The 20,843-nt window shown below is 48.5% G+C and overlaps 1 protein-coding gene across 1 annotated transcript in view; it reads left to right on the forward strand.

Moving 5' to 3' along the window:
* Window positions 1-20,843, forward strand: part of CHD3 (chromodomain helicase DNA binding protein 3) — a 150,989-nt gene that overhangs the window by 51,841 nt on the left and 78,305 nt on the right. The window contains exons 8-14 of the mRNA XM_058184225.1: window positions 1,154-1,329; window positions 3,678-3,902; window positions 6,517-6,720; window positions 12,799-13,010; window positions 14,860-14,991; window positions 15,972-16,071; window positions 16,614-16,805. Of these exons, the coding sequence (XP_058040208.1) occupies window positions 1,154-1,329; window positions 3,678-3,902; window positions 6,517-6,720; window positions 12,799-13,010; window positions 14,860-14,991; window positions 15,972-16,071; window positions 16,614-16,805 (1,241 nt within the window). The remainder of the gene's footprint in view (window positions 1-1,153; window positions 1,330-3,677; window positions 3,903-6,516; window positions 6,721-12,798; window positions 13,011-14,859; window positions 14,992-15,971; window positions 16,072-16,613; window positions 16,806-20,843) is intronic.

The raw sequence follows: 20,843 nt of genomic DNA on the forward strand, positions 1-20,843 counted from the left end.
CATCCCTCCTCCCTTCCCTCCTCCCTCCTCCCTCCATCCTTCCTTCCTTCCCTACCTTCCTTCCTCTCTCCTTCCTTCCTTTCACCCTCCTTCCTTCCTCCCTCTCAGTCCTTCTTCCTTCCTCTCATCCTTCCTTCTATCTTTCTTCTCCTTCCTTCCTTCCTCTCAGTCCTCCCTCCCTCCTTCCTCCCTCCCTTTCTCCTTCCTCCCTCCCTCCTCTTCTCTCCTTCCTTCCTTCTTCCTTCCCTACTTCCTTCCTTCTTCCTCTCTCTCTCCCCTCCTCCTCCTCCCTCTTCTCTCCTTCCTTCCTTCTTCCTTCCCTACTTCCTTCCTTCTTCCTCTCTCTCCCTCCCTCCTCCCTCCCTCTCAGTCCTTCCTTCCTTTTCTTTTTCCTTCCTCTTCCTTCTCCCTTCCTCCATCCCTCCTCCCTTCCCTCCTCCTCCCTCCCTCCATCCTTCCTTCCTTCCTTCCTTCCTTCTTCCTCTCTCCTTCCTTCCTTTCACCCTCCTTCCTCCCTCTCAGTCCTTCTTCCTTCCTCTCATCCTTCCTTCTATCTTTCTTCTCCTTCCTTCCTTCCTCTCAGTCCTCCTCCTCCTTCCTCCCTCCCTTTCTCCTTCCTCCTCCTCCCTCTTCTCTCCTTCCTTCCTTCTTCCTTCCCTACTTCCTTCCTTCTTCCCTCTCTCTCTCCCTCCCTCCCTCCCTCCCTCTCAGTCCTTCCTTCCTTTTCTTTTTTTTCCTTCCCTCTTCCTTCTCCCTTCCCCTCTTTCCTTCTTTTTTCCTTCCTTCCCATCTTCCCATCTTTTTCTTCGTCTTCCTTCCTCTTTCCCTTTCTCCTTTCCCGCCCCTCCTTGCATGCTCCAACGCAAACGGGAGGAAACGTTCTCCTTTTGTTTGTTGTAGTTGGTTTTGCTAGCCCTCCGCCAGTGGAAACCGAGCGGGGAGGGGGAGGCACGCGCCCCCCCCTTGCCCAGCTCCATTTTCACTGGCAGAGCCCCCATGGGCCAGTTCTTTGCTGTTTCCGGGCCAGCCCCGCAGGCCTTGAGTTTGACACCCCTGGTCTACGTGTGTCTCGGGAGGCCTGGGAGACCCTCACTCTTTTCCCTTTCTCTCTCTCTCTCTCTCTCTCCCCCCCCTCCCTTCCCTGGGTTGGCAGTTGCCGGTGAAGAAGAGGCAGACGGCTACGAGACCGACCACCAAGACTATTGCGAGGTGTGTCAGCAGGGCGGGGAGATCATCCTCTGCGACTCCTGCCCCAGAGCTTATCACCTGGTGTGCCTGGATCCGGAGCTAGACAAGGCCCCCCAGGGCAAATGGAGCTGCCCTCACTGTGTAAGCCGCTCACCTTTCTTCCTTGCCTCTCTGCTGCACACTGGCAACCTCCTGGTAGCCCCTCCTCCCCCTCCTCCCCCGGTTGGACGTGGGGCATCCAGCCGTCCTTCCCCTGCTTCGTCCAGCAACCCTCTGGGAAATTCAGATTTCTCCCCCACAAACCTAAGGAATTTGCTCGGATTGATTCCCGTGGGATACCCCTGCAGCTCGGATTCCCCTGGCTGCAAAGCACACGTGGGGCAGGTCCCTTTGGAAGATGGGGGTGGGTGGGCCAGGGAGGGTAGAAGGGAAGGGACTGTGGGGTGGGGTGGGGGCTGCTGTGTGCACAGGGACAAGGAGACAGGCTGGGGTTTAAGGAAGGACTCTGGGCTGCTCAGGTGCCTCGTGGTTCTCCGCCTTTCGGTTGGCCCTCCTAGCAGGGGGTTGGATTAGAAGACCTCCAGGGTCCCTTCCAACTCTGTTATTCTGATTATTCGATAATCCTAGATCAATTTAACCAGCGGAACAGCTTGCTGCCTAAATTTGTAGGAGCTCCATCACTGCAGGTTTTTAATAGAATAGAATAGAATAGAATTTTTATTGGCCAAGTGTGATTGGACACACAAGGAATTTGTCTTGGTGCATCTGCTCTCAGTGTACATAAAAGAAAAGATACCTTCATCAAGGTACAACATTTACAACACAAATGATGGTCAATATATCAATATAAATCATAAGGATTGCCAGCAACAAGTTATAGTCATACAGTCATAAGTGGAAAGAGATGGGTGATGGGAACGATGAGACGATTAATAGTAGTGCAGATTCAGTAAATAGTCTGACAGTGTTGAGGGAATTATTTGTTTAGCAGAGTGATGGCCTTCGGGAAAAAAACTCTTCTTGTGTCTAGTTGTTCTGGTGTGCAGTGCTCTATAGCGTCGTTTTGAGGGTAAGAGTTGAAACAGTTTATGTCCAGGATGCGAGGGATCTGCAAATATTTTCACGGCCCTCTTCTTGATTCGTGCAGTATACAGGTCCTCAATGGAAGGCAGGTTGGTAGCAATTATTTTTTCTGCAGTTCTAATTATCCTCTGAAGTCTGTGTTTTTCTTGTTGGGTTGCAGAACCGAACCAGACAGTTCTAGAGGTGCAAATGACAGACTCAATAATTCCTCTGTAGAGCTGGATCAGCAGCTCCTTGGGCAGTTTGAGCTTCCTGAGTTGTCGCAGAAAGAACATTCTTTGCTGTCCTTTTTTAATGATGTTTTTGATGTTAGCTGTCCATTTTAGATCTTGCGATATGATAGAACCCAGAAATTTGAAGGTTTCTACTGTTGATACTGTGTTGTCTAGTATTGTGAGTATTAAGAAGAGATTTGTCTGAAATGGTAGGGGGGGAGTCTCCTGTTTGAGCAGCGGGTTGGACTAGACGAGCTCCAGGGTCCCTTCCAACGCTGTTATTCTGATTATTCGATAATCCCAGATCAATTTAACCAGCGGAACAGCTTGCCGCCTAAATTTGTAGGTGCTCCATCACTGCAGGTTTTTAAGATAGCCGTTTGTCTGAAATGGTTCTAGGGTTTCCTCCTTGAGCAGCGGGTTGGACTAGAGGACCTCCAAGGTCCCTTCCAGCTGGGTTGTTGTTCTGTTTTATTTCTGCATTCCAAAGGCTAAGAACCAGCTCTCTAGAGCAGTCCAGGTAGTCCTTGACTTACAACAGTTCATTTAGTGACCCTTCGAGGTTACAACGGCTCTGAGGAAAAGTGACTCATGGCTGTTGTGGCATTCCCGCGATCCAAAAACACTGGACGCTTGGTAAACCGATTTGTATTTATGACCGTCGCACTGTCCCGGGTCACGTGATTTCCCCCTTCGGCGCCTCTTTGACCGGCGAAGTCAGAAGGGGAAAAGCCAGCGATTCGCTTAACAACCTTGGCAAGAAAGGGCGTAAAAATTGGGACCAAGCTCCCTTCACCTTCGCTGCCTTGCTTCGCGCGATGGAAATTATAGGCTGGGATTGAGGTCGTAAATCGAGGACTACCTGCAAACACCGAGAGTCGTCATGCTGGGGAATCTGCCAAGATCCAAAACCGGATCTCTTTACCGAATCCTAAATCCTAGCAACTGATTCTGGACACCCACACACACACCAATGCTTAAACACCCTCCACCCCACCCCCTTTCTGCGTGAGCAGAGGGTTGGATTAGATGATCTCCAAGGTCCCTTCCCACTCTGTTACTGCCTGGCTTTGCTTCCTCTTTCGAACTCTCCAGCCCCGCTCTGTGTTGACCCCTCGTTCATAATCTAGCTCTCCCCGCCCCCCTCTTTTTTTTTTTTCTTCGTGGGGGTGTCGTACCCCTGGCTTACAGGAGAAAGAAGGGGTGCAGTGGGAGCCGAAGGAGGAGGAGGACGAATACGAAGGCGAGCTGGACGAGAAGGAAGAGGAGGACGACCACATGGAATACTGTCGCGTCTGTAAGGACGGCGGGGAGCTCCTGTGCTGTGACGCCTGCATCTCCTCCTATCATATCCACTGCCTCAACCCGCCTCTCCCGGAGATCCCCAACGGGGAGTGGCTTTGTCCCCGCTGCACGGTGAGGACTCGGGGGGGGGGGGGGAGTGGGTGGGTGGGATGGATGACCAGGGAGGCGGGGAGTGGTTTCCCCTATTTATTTGTTTATTTATTCATTCATTCATTCATTCATTCATATTTTTATACCGCCCTTCTCCGAAGACTCAGGGCGGCGTACAGCCAATAAAACGACCAAGATCCTAAACAAATTAAAATCCTGTAACAAGTTTAAAAATCTGATTCAACCGCTGTATACTTAAAATATTAGCTAAAATTTTATCAAAAACTATTAAAACCCTATTAAAACCCACTAAACCCCCCCCATACTAAAATCAATCAGGCCAGCCCCGCTTGGTGAAAAAAGAAAGTCTTGAGCTCGCGTTTAAAGGTCCGGAGATCAGGGAGGAGACAGAGTCCCACCGGCAGCTCATTCCATAGAGCCGGGGCCCCCACAGAGAACGCCCTTCCCCTGGGGGCCGCCAGCCGACATTGACTAGCCGACGGCACCCTAAGAAGACCCTCCCTGTGAGCGCGCACTGGACGTACCGGACAATGGGAGGTAACTGTCGGCAGCAGGCGGTCCCGTAAATATCCTGGTCCAATGCCATGGAGCGCTTTAAAGGTGATAACCAACACCTTGAATTGCACCCGGAAGACCACCGGCAACCAATGCAGCCTGCGCAGGAGAGGTGTTACATGGGAGCTACGGGGGGCTCCCTCGATCCCCCGCGCGGCCGCATTCTGCACCAGTTGGAGCTTCCGGGTGCTCCTCAAGGGGAGCCCCATGTAGAGAGCATTGCAGTAATCCAGACGGGAAGTGACGAGGGCATGAGTGACCGTGCATAACGAGTCCCGGTCCAGGAAAGGGCGCAATTGGCAAATCAGGCGAACCTGATGAAAAGCTCCCCTGGCGACGGCTGTCAAATAAGTCTTCTAAAGACAGCCGTGCATCCAAGAGAACGCCTAAATTGCGCACCGATTCCCTGGGGGCTAACGATTTGCCCCCCACATTCAGCGATGGAGTAAGCTGACTGTGCCGGGACGCCGGCATCCACAGCCACTCCGTCTTGGATGGGTTGAGTCGGAGCCTGTTCGTCCCCATCCAGACCCCGAACGGCCTCAAGACAACGAGTCATCACATCGACGGCTTCGTTGGGGGTGGTTCGGGGTGGAGATGTACAGTTGAGTATCGTCAGCATACAGCTGACAGCTCACCCCGAAACCGCGGATGATCTCCCCCAGCGGCTTCATATAGATGTTGAACAGGAGGGGCGAGAGAATCGACCCCTGCGGCACCCCACAAGTGAGTTGCCTAGGGGGTCGATCTCTGCCCCCCCTGCCCCTATCTTGAAATACATAAACTTCTGGTGGGACCCAGAAGAAGGGCCTTCTCTGTCGTGGCTCCTTCCCTGTTATTCCCTTTTCCCAGGATATCTCTGTCAGCGGTCACCAACTGGTCCGCGAGAAAACGTTGGTGGTCCCCAGAAAAATGATTTGCATTTTTTTTAAATATTGCACTAAATCAGAGGTCCTCAAACTACGACCCCTGGGACGGAGAGGTGCAACGAACCTTTGTGTTGCTGCAGAGAGTCTCCCCCTTTGGGGTCGACTTGTGCAAGTAGGGGAGGGCAGAAATTCGGACTTGGGGTCTGCTTCAGCCTCCTGGTGGGGGGCTTTGGGCGAAGGCTGGAGGGAAGAGCCGGAGGGCCTTGTCCCAGTGGGACTACATCATAGCCTGGAACTAGCTCAGCCCAATGAGCCTCCATGTGCCGGTACCTGGCCTTGCACTCCCGTAGGTCTTCCCTCTATGCTCCTAGTCCTGAGTGAGGTGCTTCTACTGAGCCTCCTCCTCGGTCGGATCCAATTTGAACTGAGCTGTTTTGCCAATTTTTTCTCATGGTGGCTGCTCGGCTCCAAGAACTGCTTCCTGTTGGGGCCCTAAGGAACCCAGGCGGGGGAGGCGAGGAGGGGAGGGGAGGGGAGGGGAGGGGCGAGTAAAGGCTGGCGATGTCATGAGCGACATTGAGTTTTTGGCCACGCCCACCCAGTCACATGACCACCTAGCCACGCCCACCCAGCCGGTCATTAGGCAGATCGTATTCGTGGTCCGCGGGATTTAAAATTATGAATTTAGTGGGTCCCTGAAAGATTGGGGACCCCTGATCTATGCGACCCAGCAGAGCAGGGAGGCAGGGGATGTTGCGGGGGGGGGGTCCCCTCTCTTGAGGAGGGTCCATCTGGTGGGACCCAGAAGGAGGGACTAACTCCGTGGTGGCTCTCCCTCCCTGTTACAGGTAGTCCTCGACTTAACAAAAGTTCATTTAGCGACCGTTCGAAGTTACAACTGCATCAAAATTTTTAAAAAAAGGAATTTAAGACCGTTTTTCACACTTACGACCGCTGCCACCTGGCTTACGTTCGGATGCTTGACAACTGATTCGCATTTGCGACGGTCGCGGCCTCTTTCTCGGAGTCACGCGATTCCTTCTGAAGCCGGGGTGGGGTGGGGTGGGGTGGAGCCAGACTTTTGGTCCCTAAGTGAACTTCCGTAAGCGAAGGGCCTACCTGTAAATTACCTTCGAGAGGTACCGTAAGCGTCCCGATTTCTTTGACGCTCCCTTTCTTCCTGTTCGCAGTGCCCCATGCTCAAAGGCCGGGTCCAGAAGATTCTCCACTGGCGATGGGGCGAGCCCCCCACGCCGGTGGCCATCCCTCCGCCTTCCGACGGCAACCCGGACGACCCGCCCCCCAAGTTGCTCCAGGGACGTTCGGAGCGCGAATTCTTCGTCAAATGGGTCGGCCTTTCTTACTGGCATTGCTCCTGGATCAAGGAATTGCAGGTACCCGTCTGGCATGCCGGGGCAAGGGCAGCGGGGAAGGGAGGGGTCTCAAAGGGGGGGCCGGAGGCAGTCAGACACTAACCGAATGTGGGGAGTTTCTGAGGCCAGCCCCGTCTATGCGGAGCTGGGAGGTTCTGAACTGGGAGCTTTGCGTTGCCAGTCTTCAGCTGTATTTGTTTTCTCAATGGGCCCTTTTTGCTCTGTACGATTGTATTTACCGCTGTGGTGTACATTTTATTTACCGCCGGACCAAAAAAATAATAATAATGAAAGGGAGCATTTGTAGGTCAGGGTTAAAAAAGTGGGAATCGGAGGAGGAGGAGGAGGAGGACTGTGCGCTCCTTGGGGCTCTCTGAGGTTGGTGGTTTTCTTGCAGACGTTTCGTGACCCAGCTAGGGAACATCATCCGTGCTAGGAGGGAGGTGGGGTTTGCTGTCTGTTTCTATACCACGGGTTGCCTTGTCTGTGTTGCTGGGACTATTGTTTTCTGCCTGGTAATTCCTTAATGAGGCTGTTGTGACTGTTTGTTTGTCTGTGTTGGTTGTTTTTTGTTGTTCTTTGATTGGGAAATTGTTTACTCCTTGATTGTTGGCCTAATATTAATCTTGGTGTTAATCATGGCTTCTCTGGGGGCTGATTGCTGGCAAGGAGGCGTTTCGGTCTGTTTCTTTCCTAAAGGGAACCAACTACCAACTCAGACAACTAACCAGACAGTGGTGAGAGCAAACCCCACACTCCCTCGCAGCCCTGATAGTGTTCCCTAGTTGGGTCATGAGATGTCTGCAAGAAAACCGCCAAGCTCAGAGAGCACCAAGGACTCCACAATCTTCCTCCTCCTCCTCCTCCTCCTCATCCAACCTCACTCCCTTCTAGCACTGATGATGTTACTTAGTTGGGTCATGAAATGTCTCCAAGAAAACCGCCAAGCCCAGAGAGCACCAAGGACCCCACAGTCCTTCTCCTCCTGCTCCTCCTGCTCCTCCTCCTCCTCCTCCTCTTTCTTCTCCTCCTCCTCCTCCATTCCCCAAATCTCACTCCTTTGTAGTACTGATGTTGTTACCTAGTTGGGTTAGGAAATGTCTGTGAGAAAACCATCAAGCTCAGAGAGCACTAAGGACCTATCACTTCTCCTCCTCCTCCTCCTCCTCCTCCTCCTCCTCCTCCTCCTCCTCCTCCTCCTCTTCCTCCTCCTCCTCCTCCTCCTCCTTTCCACAAATCCCACACTCCCTTCTAGCACTGATAATGTTCCCTAGTTGGGTCATGAAATGTTTGCAAGAAAACCACCCAGCTCAGAGAGCATCAAGGACCCCATATCTCTTTTCTTCTTCTTCTTCTTCTTCTTCTTCTTCTTCTTCTTCTTCTTCTTCTTCTTCTTCTTCTTCTTCTTCTTCTTCTTCTTCTTCTTCTTCTTCTTCTTCTTCTTCTTCTTCTTCTTCTTCTTCTTCTTCTTCTTCTTCTTCTTCTTCTTCTTCTTTATTTATTTATTATTCAAATTTGTATACCGCCCTATCTCCCGAAGGACTCAGGGCGGTTCACAGGCACATAAGAACATTTATATACAAATTAAGATAATCATTAAAAAACTTATTCTAATGCCCAATTATTAAAAGATCTAAATATGAATATTAAAAAACCAATTTAAAAACCCCTATAAATTTAAAATCTAAGCCAGTCCTGCACAGATGAATAAATGTGTCTTGAGCTCGCGACGGAAGGTTCGGAGGTCCGGAAGTTGATGGAGTCCTGGGGGGAGTTCGTTCCAGAGGGTGGGAGCCCCCACAGAGAAGGCCCTTCCCCTGGGCGTCGCCAGACGACACTGCCTAGCTGACGGCACCCTGAGGAGTCCCTCTCTGTGAGAGCGCACGGGTCGGTGAGAGGTTTTCGGTAGCAGCAGGCGGTCCCGTAAATAACCCGGCCCTATGCCATGGAGCGCTTTAAAGGTGGTCACCAAAACCTTGAAGCGCACCCGGAAGGCCACAGGCAGCCAGTGCAGTCTGCGCAGGATGGGTGTTATACGGGAGCCATGAGGGGCTCCCTCTATCACCCGCGCAGCCGCAATCTGGACTAACTGCAGCCTCCGGATGCCCTTCAAGGGGAGCCCCATGTAGAGAGCATTGCAGTAATCCAGGCGAGACGTCACGAGGGCGTGAGTGACCGTGCATAGAGCATCCCGGTCTAGAAAGGGGCGCAACTGGCGCACCAGGCGAACCTGATAGAAAGCTCTCCTGGAGACGGCTGTCAAATGATCTTCAAAAGACAGCCGTTCATCCAGGAGGACGCCCAAGTTGCGCACCCTCTCCATCGGGGCCAATGACTCGCCCCCGACAGTCAGCCGAGGACTCAGCTGACTGTACCGGGATGCCGGCATCCACAGCCACTCTGTCTTGGAGGGATTGAGCTTGAGCCTGTTTCTCCCCATCCAGACCCGTACGGCCTCCAAGCACCGGGACAACACTTCGATAGCTTCGTTGGGGTGGCCCGGTGTGGAAAAGTACAGCTGGGTGTCATCAGCGTACAGCTGGTACCTCACACCGAAGCCACTGATGATCTCACCCAGCGGCTTCATATAGATGTTGAACAAAAGGGGCGAGAGGATCGACCCCTGCGGCACCCCACAAGTGAGGCGCCTCGGAGCCGACCTCTGCCCCCCTGTCAACACCGTCTGCGACCGATCGGAGAGATAGGAGGAGAACCACCGATAAACGGTGCCTCCCACTCCCAATCCCCCCAACCGGCGCAGCAGGATACCATGGTCGATGGTATCGAAAGCCGCTGAGAGATCTAATAGGACCAGGGCAGAGGAACATCCCCTATCCCTGGCCCTCCAGAGATCATCCACCAACGCGACCAAAGCCGTCTCAGTGCTGTAACCGGGCCGGAAGCCGGACTGGAACGGGTCTAGATAGACAGTTTCATCCAGGTGTAAGGGAAACTGATATGCCACCATACTCTCTACAACCTTCGCCGCGAAGCGAAGGTTGGAGACCGGACGATAATTACCTAAAACAGTCGGGTCCAGGGAAGGCTTCTTGAGGAGGGGTCTCACCACCGCCTCTTTCAAGGCGGCCGGGAAGACTCCCTCCACCAAGGAAGCGATCGTAATTGCCTGGAGCCAGCCTCGTGTCACCTCCTGAGTGGCCAGCACCAACCAGGAGGGGCACGGGTCCAGTAAACACGTGGTGGCATTCAACCTACCCAACAACCTGTCCATGTCCTCGGGAGCCACAGGGTCAAACTCCTCTTCTTCTTCTTCTTCTTCTTCTTCTTCTTCTTCTTCTTCTTCTTCTTCTTCTTCTTCTTCTTCTTCTTCTTCTTCTTCTTCTTCTTCTTCTTCTTCTTCTTCTTCTTCTTCTTCTTCTTCTTCTTCTTCTTCTTCTTCTTCTTCTTCTTCTTCTTCTTCTTCTTCTTCTTCTTCTTCTTCTTCTTCTTCTTCTTCTTCCTCCTCCTCCTCCTCCTCCTCCTCCTCCTTTCCTCCTCCCCCTCCCTCCTCCCTCTCTTCTTCTCCTCCTCCTCCCCTCCCCTCTCCCTTCTAGCAGTGATCATGTCCCCTAGTTAAGTCTTGAAACATTTTTTTAATTTTTTTATTTTATTTATTTTGCCACAACAGTATACATAAGTATACATAAGCATAAGCATAAAATAACTATACGACATGTAAGCATATATATAAGTATAAGCATGAAATAATGATATGAGTTGGAAACTCATATACATCCGCAAGGACCTCCCCCACCCGCTCCCCGGCAGCTCAGAGGGCACCAAGGACCTCCCGCCACGAGTATAAAGGGGAATCGTAACCCATGAAGGTTTGTTGCTCAATCCAGACATTTCCTCCATCAGCTGAAATGGCGCTTTGCAGCAGAAGTGATGAGCGGGGCTTGTCGTCTCTCTCCCCGTCCTTCGTTACAAAAGAGTTACTAAAGGGATACCATAGTGCCCGTGGATCAGGTTACCTCGTGTCCTCCCCTCCTCGTCCCAAGGCAGCTACCAATTTGCGGGGCTGCCAGGATGCTGGTTCATAAGCAGTGAGATGTATAAAATAGCCCTTTATGGACAGACCCCGGGCAGCCCCGGCCAACAAGAAGCAGACACAGAGGTCTGAACTCATGTCGGAGATGCAGGAACTAGAAAGGAGGAAGTTATTGAATTCAGATTTAAACAGATTAAAAACTTTAATTAAAAAAAACATCAAATGTATATAGTTCTAGCCCAATGCTGGGCCCCATTGCCACCTGCTCTGGGGCCAGGTTACTCGAAGGGCTGTCTTTTCCCAGTTATATCCACCTGAGACCAGGAATGCAGAGGATCTTAGGGTTCCCCCCTCTTTTAAGGAAGTCCCACCTGGCAGGGACCAAGAAGAAGGGCCTTCTCCGTCATGGCTCCCACCCTGGGGAACATCATCCCTGCTGAGATAATTTTACACTCTTTTGAAGGGCCCTGAAGATGAGGGGGGGTTTACCAGCGGGCCTGGGGACCCCAGAATGAGATTGTAAGCCACCCAGAGTTATCTTGTGGTAGGATCTCTCACTATCATCTATCTATAATCTTTCTCTCTCTCTCTCTCTCTCTCATTTCCATCTAGCTATCTAGCTGTCTATCAACATCTATCTATAATCTCTCTCATATCTCTCTGTCTATCTTATCTCTCTCGTCTGTCTATCTATCTATCTAATCTCTCTTGTCTATCTATCCATCCATCCATCTATCTATCTATCTATCTATCTATCTATCTATCTATCTATCTATCTATCTATCTATCTATCTATCTATCTATCTATCTATCTATCTATCTTATCTCTCTCTGTCTGTCTCTGTCTGTCTATCTATCTACTACCTACCTACCTATCTATCTCTCTTATCTCTCTTGTCTGTCTGTCTGTCTGTCTGTCTATCTATCTATCTATCTATCTATCTATCTATCTATCTATCTATCTATCATCTATCTATCTATCTTTCTATCTTTCTTATCTCTCTCTGTTTGTCTCTGTCTCTGTCTGTCTGTCTGTCTGTCTGTCTATCTATCTATCTACTTACACCTACCTACCTATCTCTCTCTCTCTCTCTCTTATCTCTCTTGTCTGTCTGTCTGTCTATCTATCTATCTATCTATCTATCTATCTATCTATCTATCTATCTATCTATCTATCTATCTATCTATCTTTCTATCTTTCTTATCTCTCTCTGTTTGCTTGTCTCTGTCTGTGTCTGTCTGTCTGTCTGTCTGTCTGTCTATCTATCTATCTATCTACTTACACCTACCTACCTATCTCTCTCTCTCTCTCTTATCTCTCTTGTCTGTCTGTCTGTCTATCTATCTATCTATCTATCTATCTATCTATCTATCTATCTATCTATCTATCTTTCTATCTTTCTTATCTATCTCTGTCTGTCTCTGTCTATCTATCTATCTATCTATCTATCTATCTATCTATCTATCTATCTATCTATCTATCTATCTATCTACTTACCTACCTACCTACCTACCTATCTCTCTCTCTCTCTCTTATCTCTCTTGTCTGTCTGTCTCTGTCTGTCTGTCTGCCTGCCTATCTATCTATCTATCTATCTATCTATCTATCTATCTATCTATCTATCTACTTACCTACCTATCTACCTATCTCTCTCTCTCTCTCTCTCTCTCTTATCTCTCTTGTCTGTCTGTCTGTCTGTCTGTCTGTCTGTCTATCTATCTATCTATCTATCTATCTATCTATCTATCTATCTATCTATCTATCTATCTATCTTATAGTTTTTGTATTTGGGCTTTGATTTCTGTAAGCTGGCTGGAGTCACCCTGAGTGAGTTGGGTGGCCATGTACATTTTCTTAATTAAAAAATAATAATAATAGTAATATCGAAAACAAGGTTTTTAAAACAGGAGAGAAAACCGGGCTCTTCAAACATGGAGAAAACAGCCTCTCAATGATTGACAGGCGGCGATAGCCGAAACCCCCTCAGTCGTTGTATCCGCAGTGTGGGTATCCTTGCTCGGATGCCCCAGGACTAAAACTGCTTTTGATTCACGGCACCCCCATTGTTTGGACTGACGCTCCCTTCTCCTCTGCCTTCCAATCCCAGCTGGAGATTTTCCACTTAGTGATGTACAGGAATTACCAGCGGAAGAACGACATGGACGAGCCTCCCCCGTTTGACTACGGCTCCGGCGACGATGATGGGAAAAGCGAGAAAAGAAAGAGCAAGGATCCTCTCTATGCGGAGATGGAAGAGAAGTACTACCGTTACGGCATCAAGCCGGACTGGATGACCATCCATCGGGTGATAAACCACAGGTCACTTTCCATTAATCTGGAAGCCTTGGCCTCTTTTTATTTTATATATATATATGTTTTAATCCCACCTTTATTACTTTATAATTAATTCAAGGTGGAGAATACATACATCATGGTCCTTTCTCCTCCTATTTCCCCCGCAACAACAACAACCCTGTGAGGTTGGTTCGGCTGAGAGAGAATGACTAGCCCAATATCACCCAATCGGTTTTCATGCCTAAGGCGGGACTAGAACTCACTGTCTTTTGGTCCTCGGCCCAAAGACACTCGGGTGTCATTCCTGCCTAAGGTGGGATCTTCTGGTGATTGGCCCAGTCATCCAGCTGGTTTCATACTTAAGGTGGGACTAGAACTCACCGTCTCCTGGTAATTAGCCCAAAGCCAGACAGTTGGTTTCATGCTTAAGATGGGATAGAATTCACCATCTCCTGTTGATTGGCTCAAAGTCACCCAGCCGGCTTTCAGGCCTAAAGCGGAAATAGAATAGAATAGAATAGAATAGAATAGAATAGAATAGAATAGAATAGAATAGAATAGAATAGAATAGAATAGAATAGAATAGAATAGAATAGGATTTTTATTGGCCAAGTGTGATTGGACACAAAAGGAATTTGTCTTGGTGCATATGCTCTCAGTGTACATAAAAGAAAAGATACCTTCATCAAGAATCATAAGGTACAACGCTTAATGATAGTCATAGGGTACAAATTTAACACTTAATGATACAACACTTAATGATAGTCATAGAATAGAATAGAATAGAATAGAATAGAATAGAATAGAATAGAATAGAATAGAATAGAATAGAATAGAATAGAATAGAATAGAATTTTTATTGGCCAAGTGTGATTGGACACACAAGGAATTTGTCTTGGTGCATATGCTCTCAGTGTACATAAAAGAAAAAATACGTTCATCAAGGTACAACATTTACAACACAAATGATGGACAATATATCAATATAAATCATAAGGATTGCCAGCTACAAGTTATAGTCATACAGTCATAAGTGGAAAGAGATTGGTGATGGGAACTATGAGAAGATTAATAGTAGTGCAGATTCAGTAAATAGTTTGACAGTGTTGAGGGAATTATTTGTTTAGCAGAGTGATGGCCTTCGGGAAAAAACTGTTCTTGTGTCTAGTTGTTCTGGTGTGCAGTGCTCTATAGCGTCGTTTTGAGGGTAGGAGTTGAAATAGTTTACGTCCAGGATGTGAGGGGTCTGTAAATATTTTCACAGCCCTCTTTTGGACTCGTACAGTATGCAGGTTAGGGTTAGGGTTTTTGAGTGTGTTCAGTTCCAGATTGTTCCAGTCGCATCACGAGGCTAGTCATTCAACCTCCCGTCTGTCTGCGGATTCATCATTGTCTCGAATGAGACCGATCACTGTTGTGTCATCTGCGAACTTCAGTAGTTTAACAGATGGATCATTAGAGATGCAGTCATTGGTATACAGAGAGAAGTAGGGAGAGACACAGCCTTGGGGGGCCCCTGTGCTAGAACTCACTGTCTCCTGGTGATTGGCCCAAAGTCACCCAGCCATCTTTCTTGCCTAAGGCAGGCCTGGAATTCACGGTTTTTCTGATTTCTACCCTGGTGCCTTTTCCCTACTGTCTGAATTCTTGGATTCTTATACAGTGGTATTTTTTGTTTGTTTGTTTGTTTGTTGCGTTCAGACTCACAATGAGACGGGTTGAACTATGTGCGGGTTAATTTCCTGATTCCATCAGCTGCTTTGTAATCTTACAACCATTACTAACACGGAGCACAATCAATAAACCCCTGATACGTTTGCTCGTTTCCTGCTCTTCTCTCTCCCTGACCACCTCCTGTGTTGACCTTACGCAGCATTGACAAAAAGGGCATCTACCACTATCTGGTGAAGTGGCGGGACCTCTCCTACGACCAGTCCACCTGGGAAGAGGACGAAATGGCCATCCCTGAATACGAGTACCACAAGCAGGCCTACTGGTCACACAGGTAAGGTAGCTTTAATATGGGAGAACGTAAGGCCTGGGGACGAAAACATAGGACGGAGAGTTGCAGGAATTCGGTATGGCCAATCTAGAGAAAAGAAGGATGGTTATGGCCAAATCAGAGGAGGAAGAGGAGGAGGCGTGGGGGTTAGCATCAGGGCAACCCGAGGGGGAAGAGGGAATGGAGCTAGCAGAGAGAGAGAGGGAGGCGGATCTTGGGCTGTTGGTCAGCCCTCAGATGGAGAGTCAACAGCCCCCAGGTCTGGAGGTGGTTGATGAGGAAGAGGAGGAACAGCTGGGTCCAGTGCCTGATGCGCAGATTCACAGAAGACAGAGGAGAGGAGAACAGTGGAAATCTATGAGCCGGTCCTCGGGACAGAAGAGCCACTGCTGCTAGGGAAGCCCCACTCTATCTCTGGGGATAAAAGGCAGGGGGCGGAGATGAATAGATATAGCAGACAACTATTCATCTTCCGGACGGACGGACCTGTTAGCCTGCGGTGAGAGAGAAACATTTTTGCTGGGGCTGTCGGCGCTCCTAATAAAGGAATCTTTGAGTTCACTTCAGAAGGTTGGTCGTGTTTGGGAAGCCGGGTCAGAACAAGGACTAGCATTTGAGGGGCCGCCCCAAAGTACAGGGGGGGGTCCACCTATTCTCCAAAGCACCCGAAGGCAGGAGAAGAAGCAACGGGTGGAAACTAATCCAGGAGAGAAGCAACCTAGGAATTTCTTCACATATGAGGACAATTAATCAGCGGAACAGCTTGCCACTAGAAGTTGTGGGTGCTCCGTCACTGGAGGTTGTTAAGAAGAGGCTGCCGTTGGTCTCAAATTGTATAATTTGAGCAGGGGGTTGGACTAGAAGACCTCCGAGGTCCCTTCCAGCTCGATTCTGATTACCGTCGTGTCGGCTCAGCTGTGTGGACCTTAGTAGCAGCCTCCAGAGGGGACCTAAGATTCGTCTCTTCTCTCTTCCTGAACCAGAGAACTAATTATGGGGGAAGATCCTGCCCAGCCTAGGAAATACAAGAAAAAAAAGAAGGAATTGGCCTCGGACGACCCGCCGACTTCTCCCACCAACGACGTGAGTGATTCCTGTGCTATAGTCAGCCATGTGGGTAGTCCTCGCCTTACGACCGCGATGGGAGCCCAACCTTTCCGCTGTTAAAACGAGATTTTTGCGAAAGTGGGGTTGGCCCCCTTTTAGCGACCGTCCTTGCCAGCGCTGTTAAGTGAATCACTGCCGTTGTTAAGTGTGCCACACGGTCGCTAAGTGAATCTGGCTCCCACCCCCTTGGCTTTGCTCGTCCGAAGGTCGCGAAAGGGGATCACGTGACCCCAGGATGCTGCGACCGTCATAAATACGAGTCCTTTGCCAAGTAGGACTGAATTTGGATCACGCGACCAGCCGGGGAGGAGGAGGAGGAGGAGGCAACGGTCGCTAAGTGTGAAAAATGGTCCTAAGTCATTTTTTCCACCCCAGTGCTGTTGTACCTTTGAACGGTCGCTAAACGAACGGTTGTAAGTCGAGGAATGTCTGTTGTTGGCAAATGAGGGAACGGAGCGCAGCTCTCTGGGTTCAGGTTTCTAAGTGGGCCACCCGGTGGTACCCTTTCCTCTCCGTAGCCCACGGTGAAGTACGAGAGCCAGCCGCGTTTCGTCACGTCGACCGGGGGAACGCTGCACATGTATCAGCTGGAAGGCCTGAACTGGCTGCGCTTCTCCTGGGCGCAAAGTACGGACACCATCCTGGCGGACGAAATGGGCCTCGGGAAGACCATCCAGACCATCGTCTTCCTCTACTCGCTCTACAGGGAGGTAAGGCGGGAGAGCCTCTCTTCCCCCCCCCCTGGTTCCGTGGCCTCGGGCGCCGTGGACCTCGTTTAACGGCAGGAGGACACGTGGCTTGACGTAGAAAGGGGCTTGGTTTCTTTCTCTCTCTGTCTCTCGCCCCTTTTTTCTCTCTCTTTCCCTCTCCCTCTTTTTCATCTCTTTTCTCGCTCTTTCTCTCGTCTCTCTCTCTTTCTCGCTCATCTCTTTTTCATCTCCGTCTCTCGTCTCTTGCCTTCTTTCGCTCATCTCTCTCTCTCTTTCTCATCTTTCTCTCATCCCTTTCTCTCTTTCGCTCATCTCTTTCTCACTCTTCCTCTTTCTCTCTCTTTCTCGCTCATCTCTTTTTCATCTCTGTCTCTCTCTCTTCGCTCATCTCTCTCTCTCTCTTTCTCACTCTTTCTCTCTCTCTCATCTCTTTTCATCTCTTTCTCTTTCTCTCTCTTTCTCGCTCATCTCTTTTCATCTCTGTCTCTCATCTCTCTTTCTCTTTCTCACTCTTTCTCTCTTTCTCACTCATCTCTTTTCATCTCCGTCTCTCGTCTCTTGCCTTCTTCGCTCATCTCTCTCTCTTTCTCATCTTTCTCTCATCTCTTTTCATCTCTCTCTCGCTCATCTCTTCTCACTCTTCCTCTTTCTCTCTCTTTCTCGCTCATCTCTTTTCATCTCTCGTCTCTCTTTCGCTCATCTCTCTCTCTTTATCTCTTTCTCACTTTCTCTCTTTCTCACTCATCTCTTTTCATCTCTGTCTCTCTTTCTCGCTCATCTCTTTTTCATCTCCGTCTCTCGTCTCTTGCCTTCTTTCGCTCATCTCTCTCTCTCTTTCTCATCTTTCTCTCATCCCTTTCTCTCTTTCGCTCATCTCTTTCTCACTCTTCCTCTTTCTCTCTCTTTCTCGCTCATCTCTTTTTCATCTCTGTCTCTCGTCTCTCTTTCGCTCATCTCTCTCTCTTATCTCTTTCTCACTCTTTCTCTCTTTCTCACTCATCTCTTTTCATCTCTCTCTCTTCTCTTGCCTTCTTCGCTCATCTCTCTCTCTCTTTCTCATCTTTCTCTCTTCGCTCATCTTTCTCTCATCTCTTTCTCACTCTTCCTCTTTCTCTCTCTTTCTCGCTCATCTCTTTTCATCTCTCGTCTCTCTTCGCTCATCTCTCTCTCTTTTATCTCTTTCTCACTTTCTCTCTTTCTCACTCATCTCTTTTTCATCTCTGTCTCTCGTCTCTTGCCTTCTTTCGCTCATCTCCCTCTCTCTTTCATCTCTCTCTTTCTCTCTTTCGCTCATCTTTCTCACTCTTCCTCTTTCTCTCTCTTTCTCGCTCATCTCTTTTTCATCTCTGTCTCTCGTCTCTCTTTCGCTCATCTCTCTCTCTTTTACCTCTTTCTCACTCTTTCTCTCTTTCTCACTCATCTCTTTTTCATCTCTGTGTCTCGTCTCTTGCCTTCTTTTGCTCATCTCTCTCTCTCTTTCATCTCTCTCTTTCTCTCTTTCGCTCATCTCTTTCTCACTCTTCCTCTTTCTCTCTCTTTCTCGCTCATCTCTTTTTCATCTCTGTCTCTCATCTCTCTTTCGCTCATCTCTCTCTCTTTTATCTCTTTCTCACTCTTTCTCTCTTTCTCACTCATCTCTTTTCATCTCTGTCTCGTCTCTTGCCTTCTTTAGCTCATCTCTCTCTTTTGCTCATCTCTTCTCTCTTTCTCTCTCTTTCTCGCTCATCTCTTTTCATCTCTGTCTCTCGTCTCTCTTTCGCTCATCTCTCTCTCTTATCTCTTTCTCACTCTTTCTCTCTTCTCACTCATCTCTTTTCATCTCGTCTCTCGTCTCTTGCCTTCTTCTCATCTCTCTCTCTCTTTCTCATCTTTCTCTCATCCCTTCCTCTCTTTCGCTCATCTCTTTCTCACTCTTCCTCTTTCTCTCTCTTTCTCGCTCATCTCTTTTCATCTCGTCTCTCTTTAGCTCATCTCTCTCTCTTATCTCTTTCTCACTCTTTCTCTCTCTCTCATCTCTTCATCTCGTCTCTCGTCTCTTGCCTTCTTCGCTCATCTCTCTCTCTCTCTTTCTCATCTTTCTCTCATCCCTTCCTCTCTTTCTCATCTCTTTCTCACTCTTCCTCTTTCTCTCTCTTTCTCGCTCATCTCTTTTCATCTCTCGTCTCTCTTCGCTCATCTCTCTCTTTTATCTCTTTCTCACTTTCTCTCTTTCTCACTCATCTCTTTTCATCTCTGTCTCTCTCTTGCCTTCTTCGCTCATCTCCTCTCTCTTTCTCATCTCTCTCTTTCTCTCTTTTATCTCTTTCTCCTCTTCCTCTTTCTCTCTCTTTCTCTCATCTCTTTTCATCTCTGTCTCTCGTCTCTCGTCTCTCTCTCTCTCTTTTACCTCTTTCTCACTCTTTCTCTCTTTCTCACTCATCTCTTTTTCATCTCTGTGTCTCGTCTCTTGCCTTCTTTTGCTCATCTCTCTCTCTCTTTCATCTCTCTCTTTCTCTCTTTCGCTCATCTCTTTCTCACTCTTCCTCTTTCTCTCTCTTTCTCGCTCATCTCTTTTTCATCTCTGTCTCTCATCTCTCTTTCGCTCATCTCTCTCTCTTTTATCTCTTTCTCACTCTTTCTCTCTTTCTCACTCATCTCTTTTTCATCTCGGTGTCTCGTCTCTTGCCTTCTTTCGCTCATCTCTCTCTTTTGCTCATCTCTTTCTCTCTCTTTCTTTCTCGCTCATTCCCTTAGTTTTTTTCTCTCTCTCCCCCCTCTCTCTTTCTCTCTCTCTTTCTTTCTTTCTTTCTTTCTTTCTTTCTTTCTTTCTTTCTTTCTTTCTTTCTCTTTCTCATTCTCGTAGTCTCTCTCTCTCTCTCTCTCTCTCTCACACACACACACACACACAGAAATACACACACACACTCTGAGACGCTCTTTTGCAGAGTTCATTGGGAGTCCAGCTTGCGCCCCTTCCTGCTCTTTCCTCTTTCATTCCCCCTCTCTCCTCCCTCCCTTTTTCTTATTTTCTGTTTCCAAATTGCGGCTGCCAAGACAGACCAACCTGCCTCTGTGTCCTCCTTTTTTTTTTTTACAAGCCGGCCAAGGGTCCTCTTTGTGCCGGGAAGCGTCCTTCTCCTCTTTCCCTCCCTCCCTCTCTTGTTTTACAGACAGTTTTTTCTTCTTCTTCTTTTTTTCCCCTACACCTGGTCGGAAGAAATCTCCACCTGGGTTCAGTTCCAAGTGGGGAGAAAGAACACTGGAAAACATGGAGGCTGCTGGGAAAGATGGGTTTTAATGGGGAAGCAGCTGGGATTATGGACCGCTGACCCCCCGGTTTGCTTGAGCCCATGGATTTTTTTTTTATCCAGTTCGTTCTACAGCGTTTTGTAATTTAGATTTAGATTTTGTGTATTTTGTTACTCGGTTTTTATAGTCGTGGCCAACAGTGTGGAAACCCTTTTGGGAAAAGTGTATTTTTAAGGTTGGGTGGCTAATAACACCCCTTTTTTGGGAGGAGTTTCAAGATCATCCTATTCCACTGCTGGAATGGCCTGGGAACAGCCCAGACCTTCACCCAATGGAAAAATCTATAGAGCCCACTCAAAAACTGGTTAGTCAGAAGCGACCCAGCAATGAAACCCAGTTAATCGGAGCCAACATTCAATCTTGGTTTGCTGCAGCTGCAGAACTCAAAGGCTCGGTTCACTCCGTGGGAAGATGTTGTAAGGCCGTAATTCATGCTAAAGGTGATCCAACTGAGTATTCACTGACACGGGGATCATTTTGTATATCTTTATATTTTATTTATTTATTTATAATTTAATTTTTATACCGCCCTTCTCCCGGAGGACTCAGGGCGGTTTACACAGCCATATTAAAACCGACACAAAATACAAACACAAATTTAAAAGCGAAATTAAAAAAAACCAAATTACAATCGGCCGAATCGAACTAAAACGGTCATAGACCGACATAGAACCCATTAAAATTTTCATTTAAAAAATTTCGCTTAGGCCAGTCCCGCACGGGGAAATAATAAGGTCTTAAGTTCGCGTT

Source organism: Ahaetulla prasina, chromosome 4 (assembly GCF_028640845.1).
Source record: "Ahaetulla prasina isolate Xishuangbanna chromosome 4, ASM2864084v1, whole genome shotgun sequence".
NCBI lineage: Eukaryota > Metazoa > Chordata > Lepidosauria > Squamata > Colubridae > Ahaetulla > Ahaetulla prasina.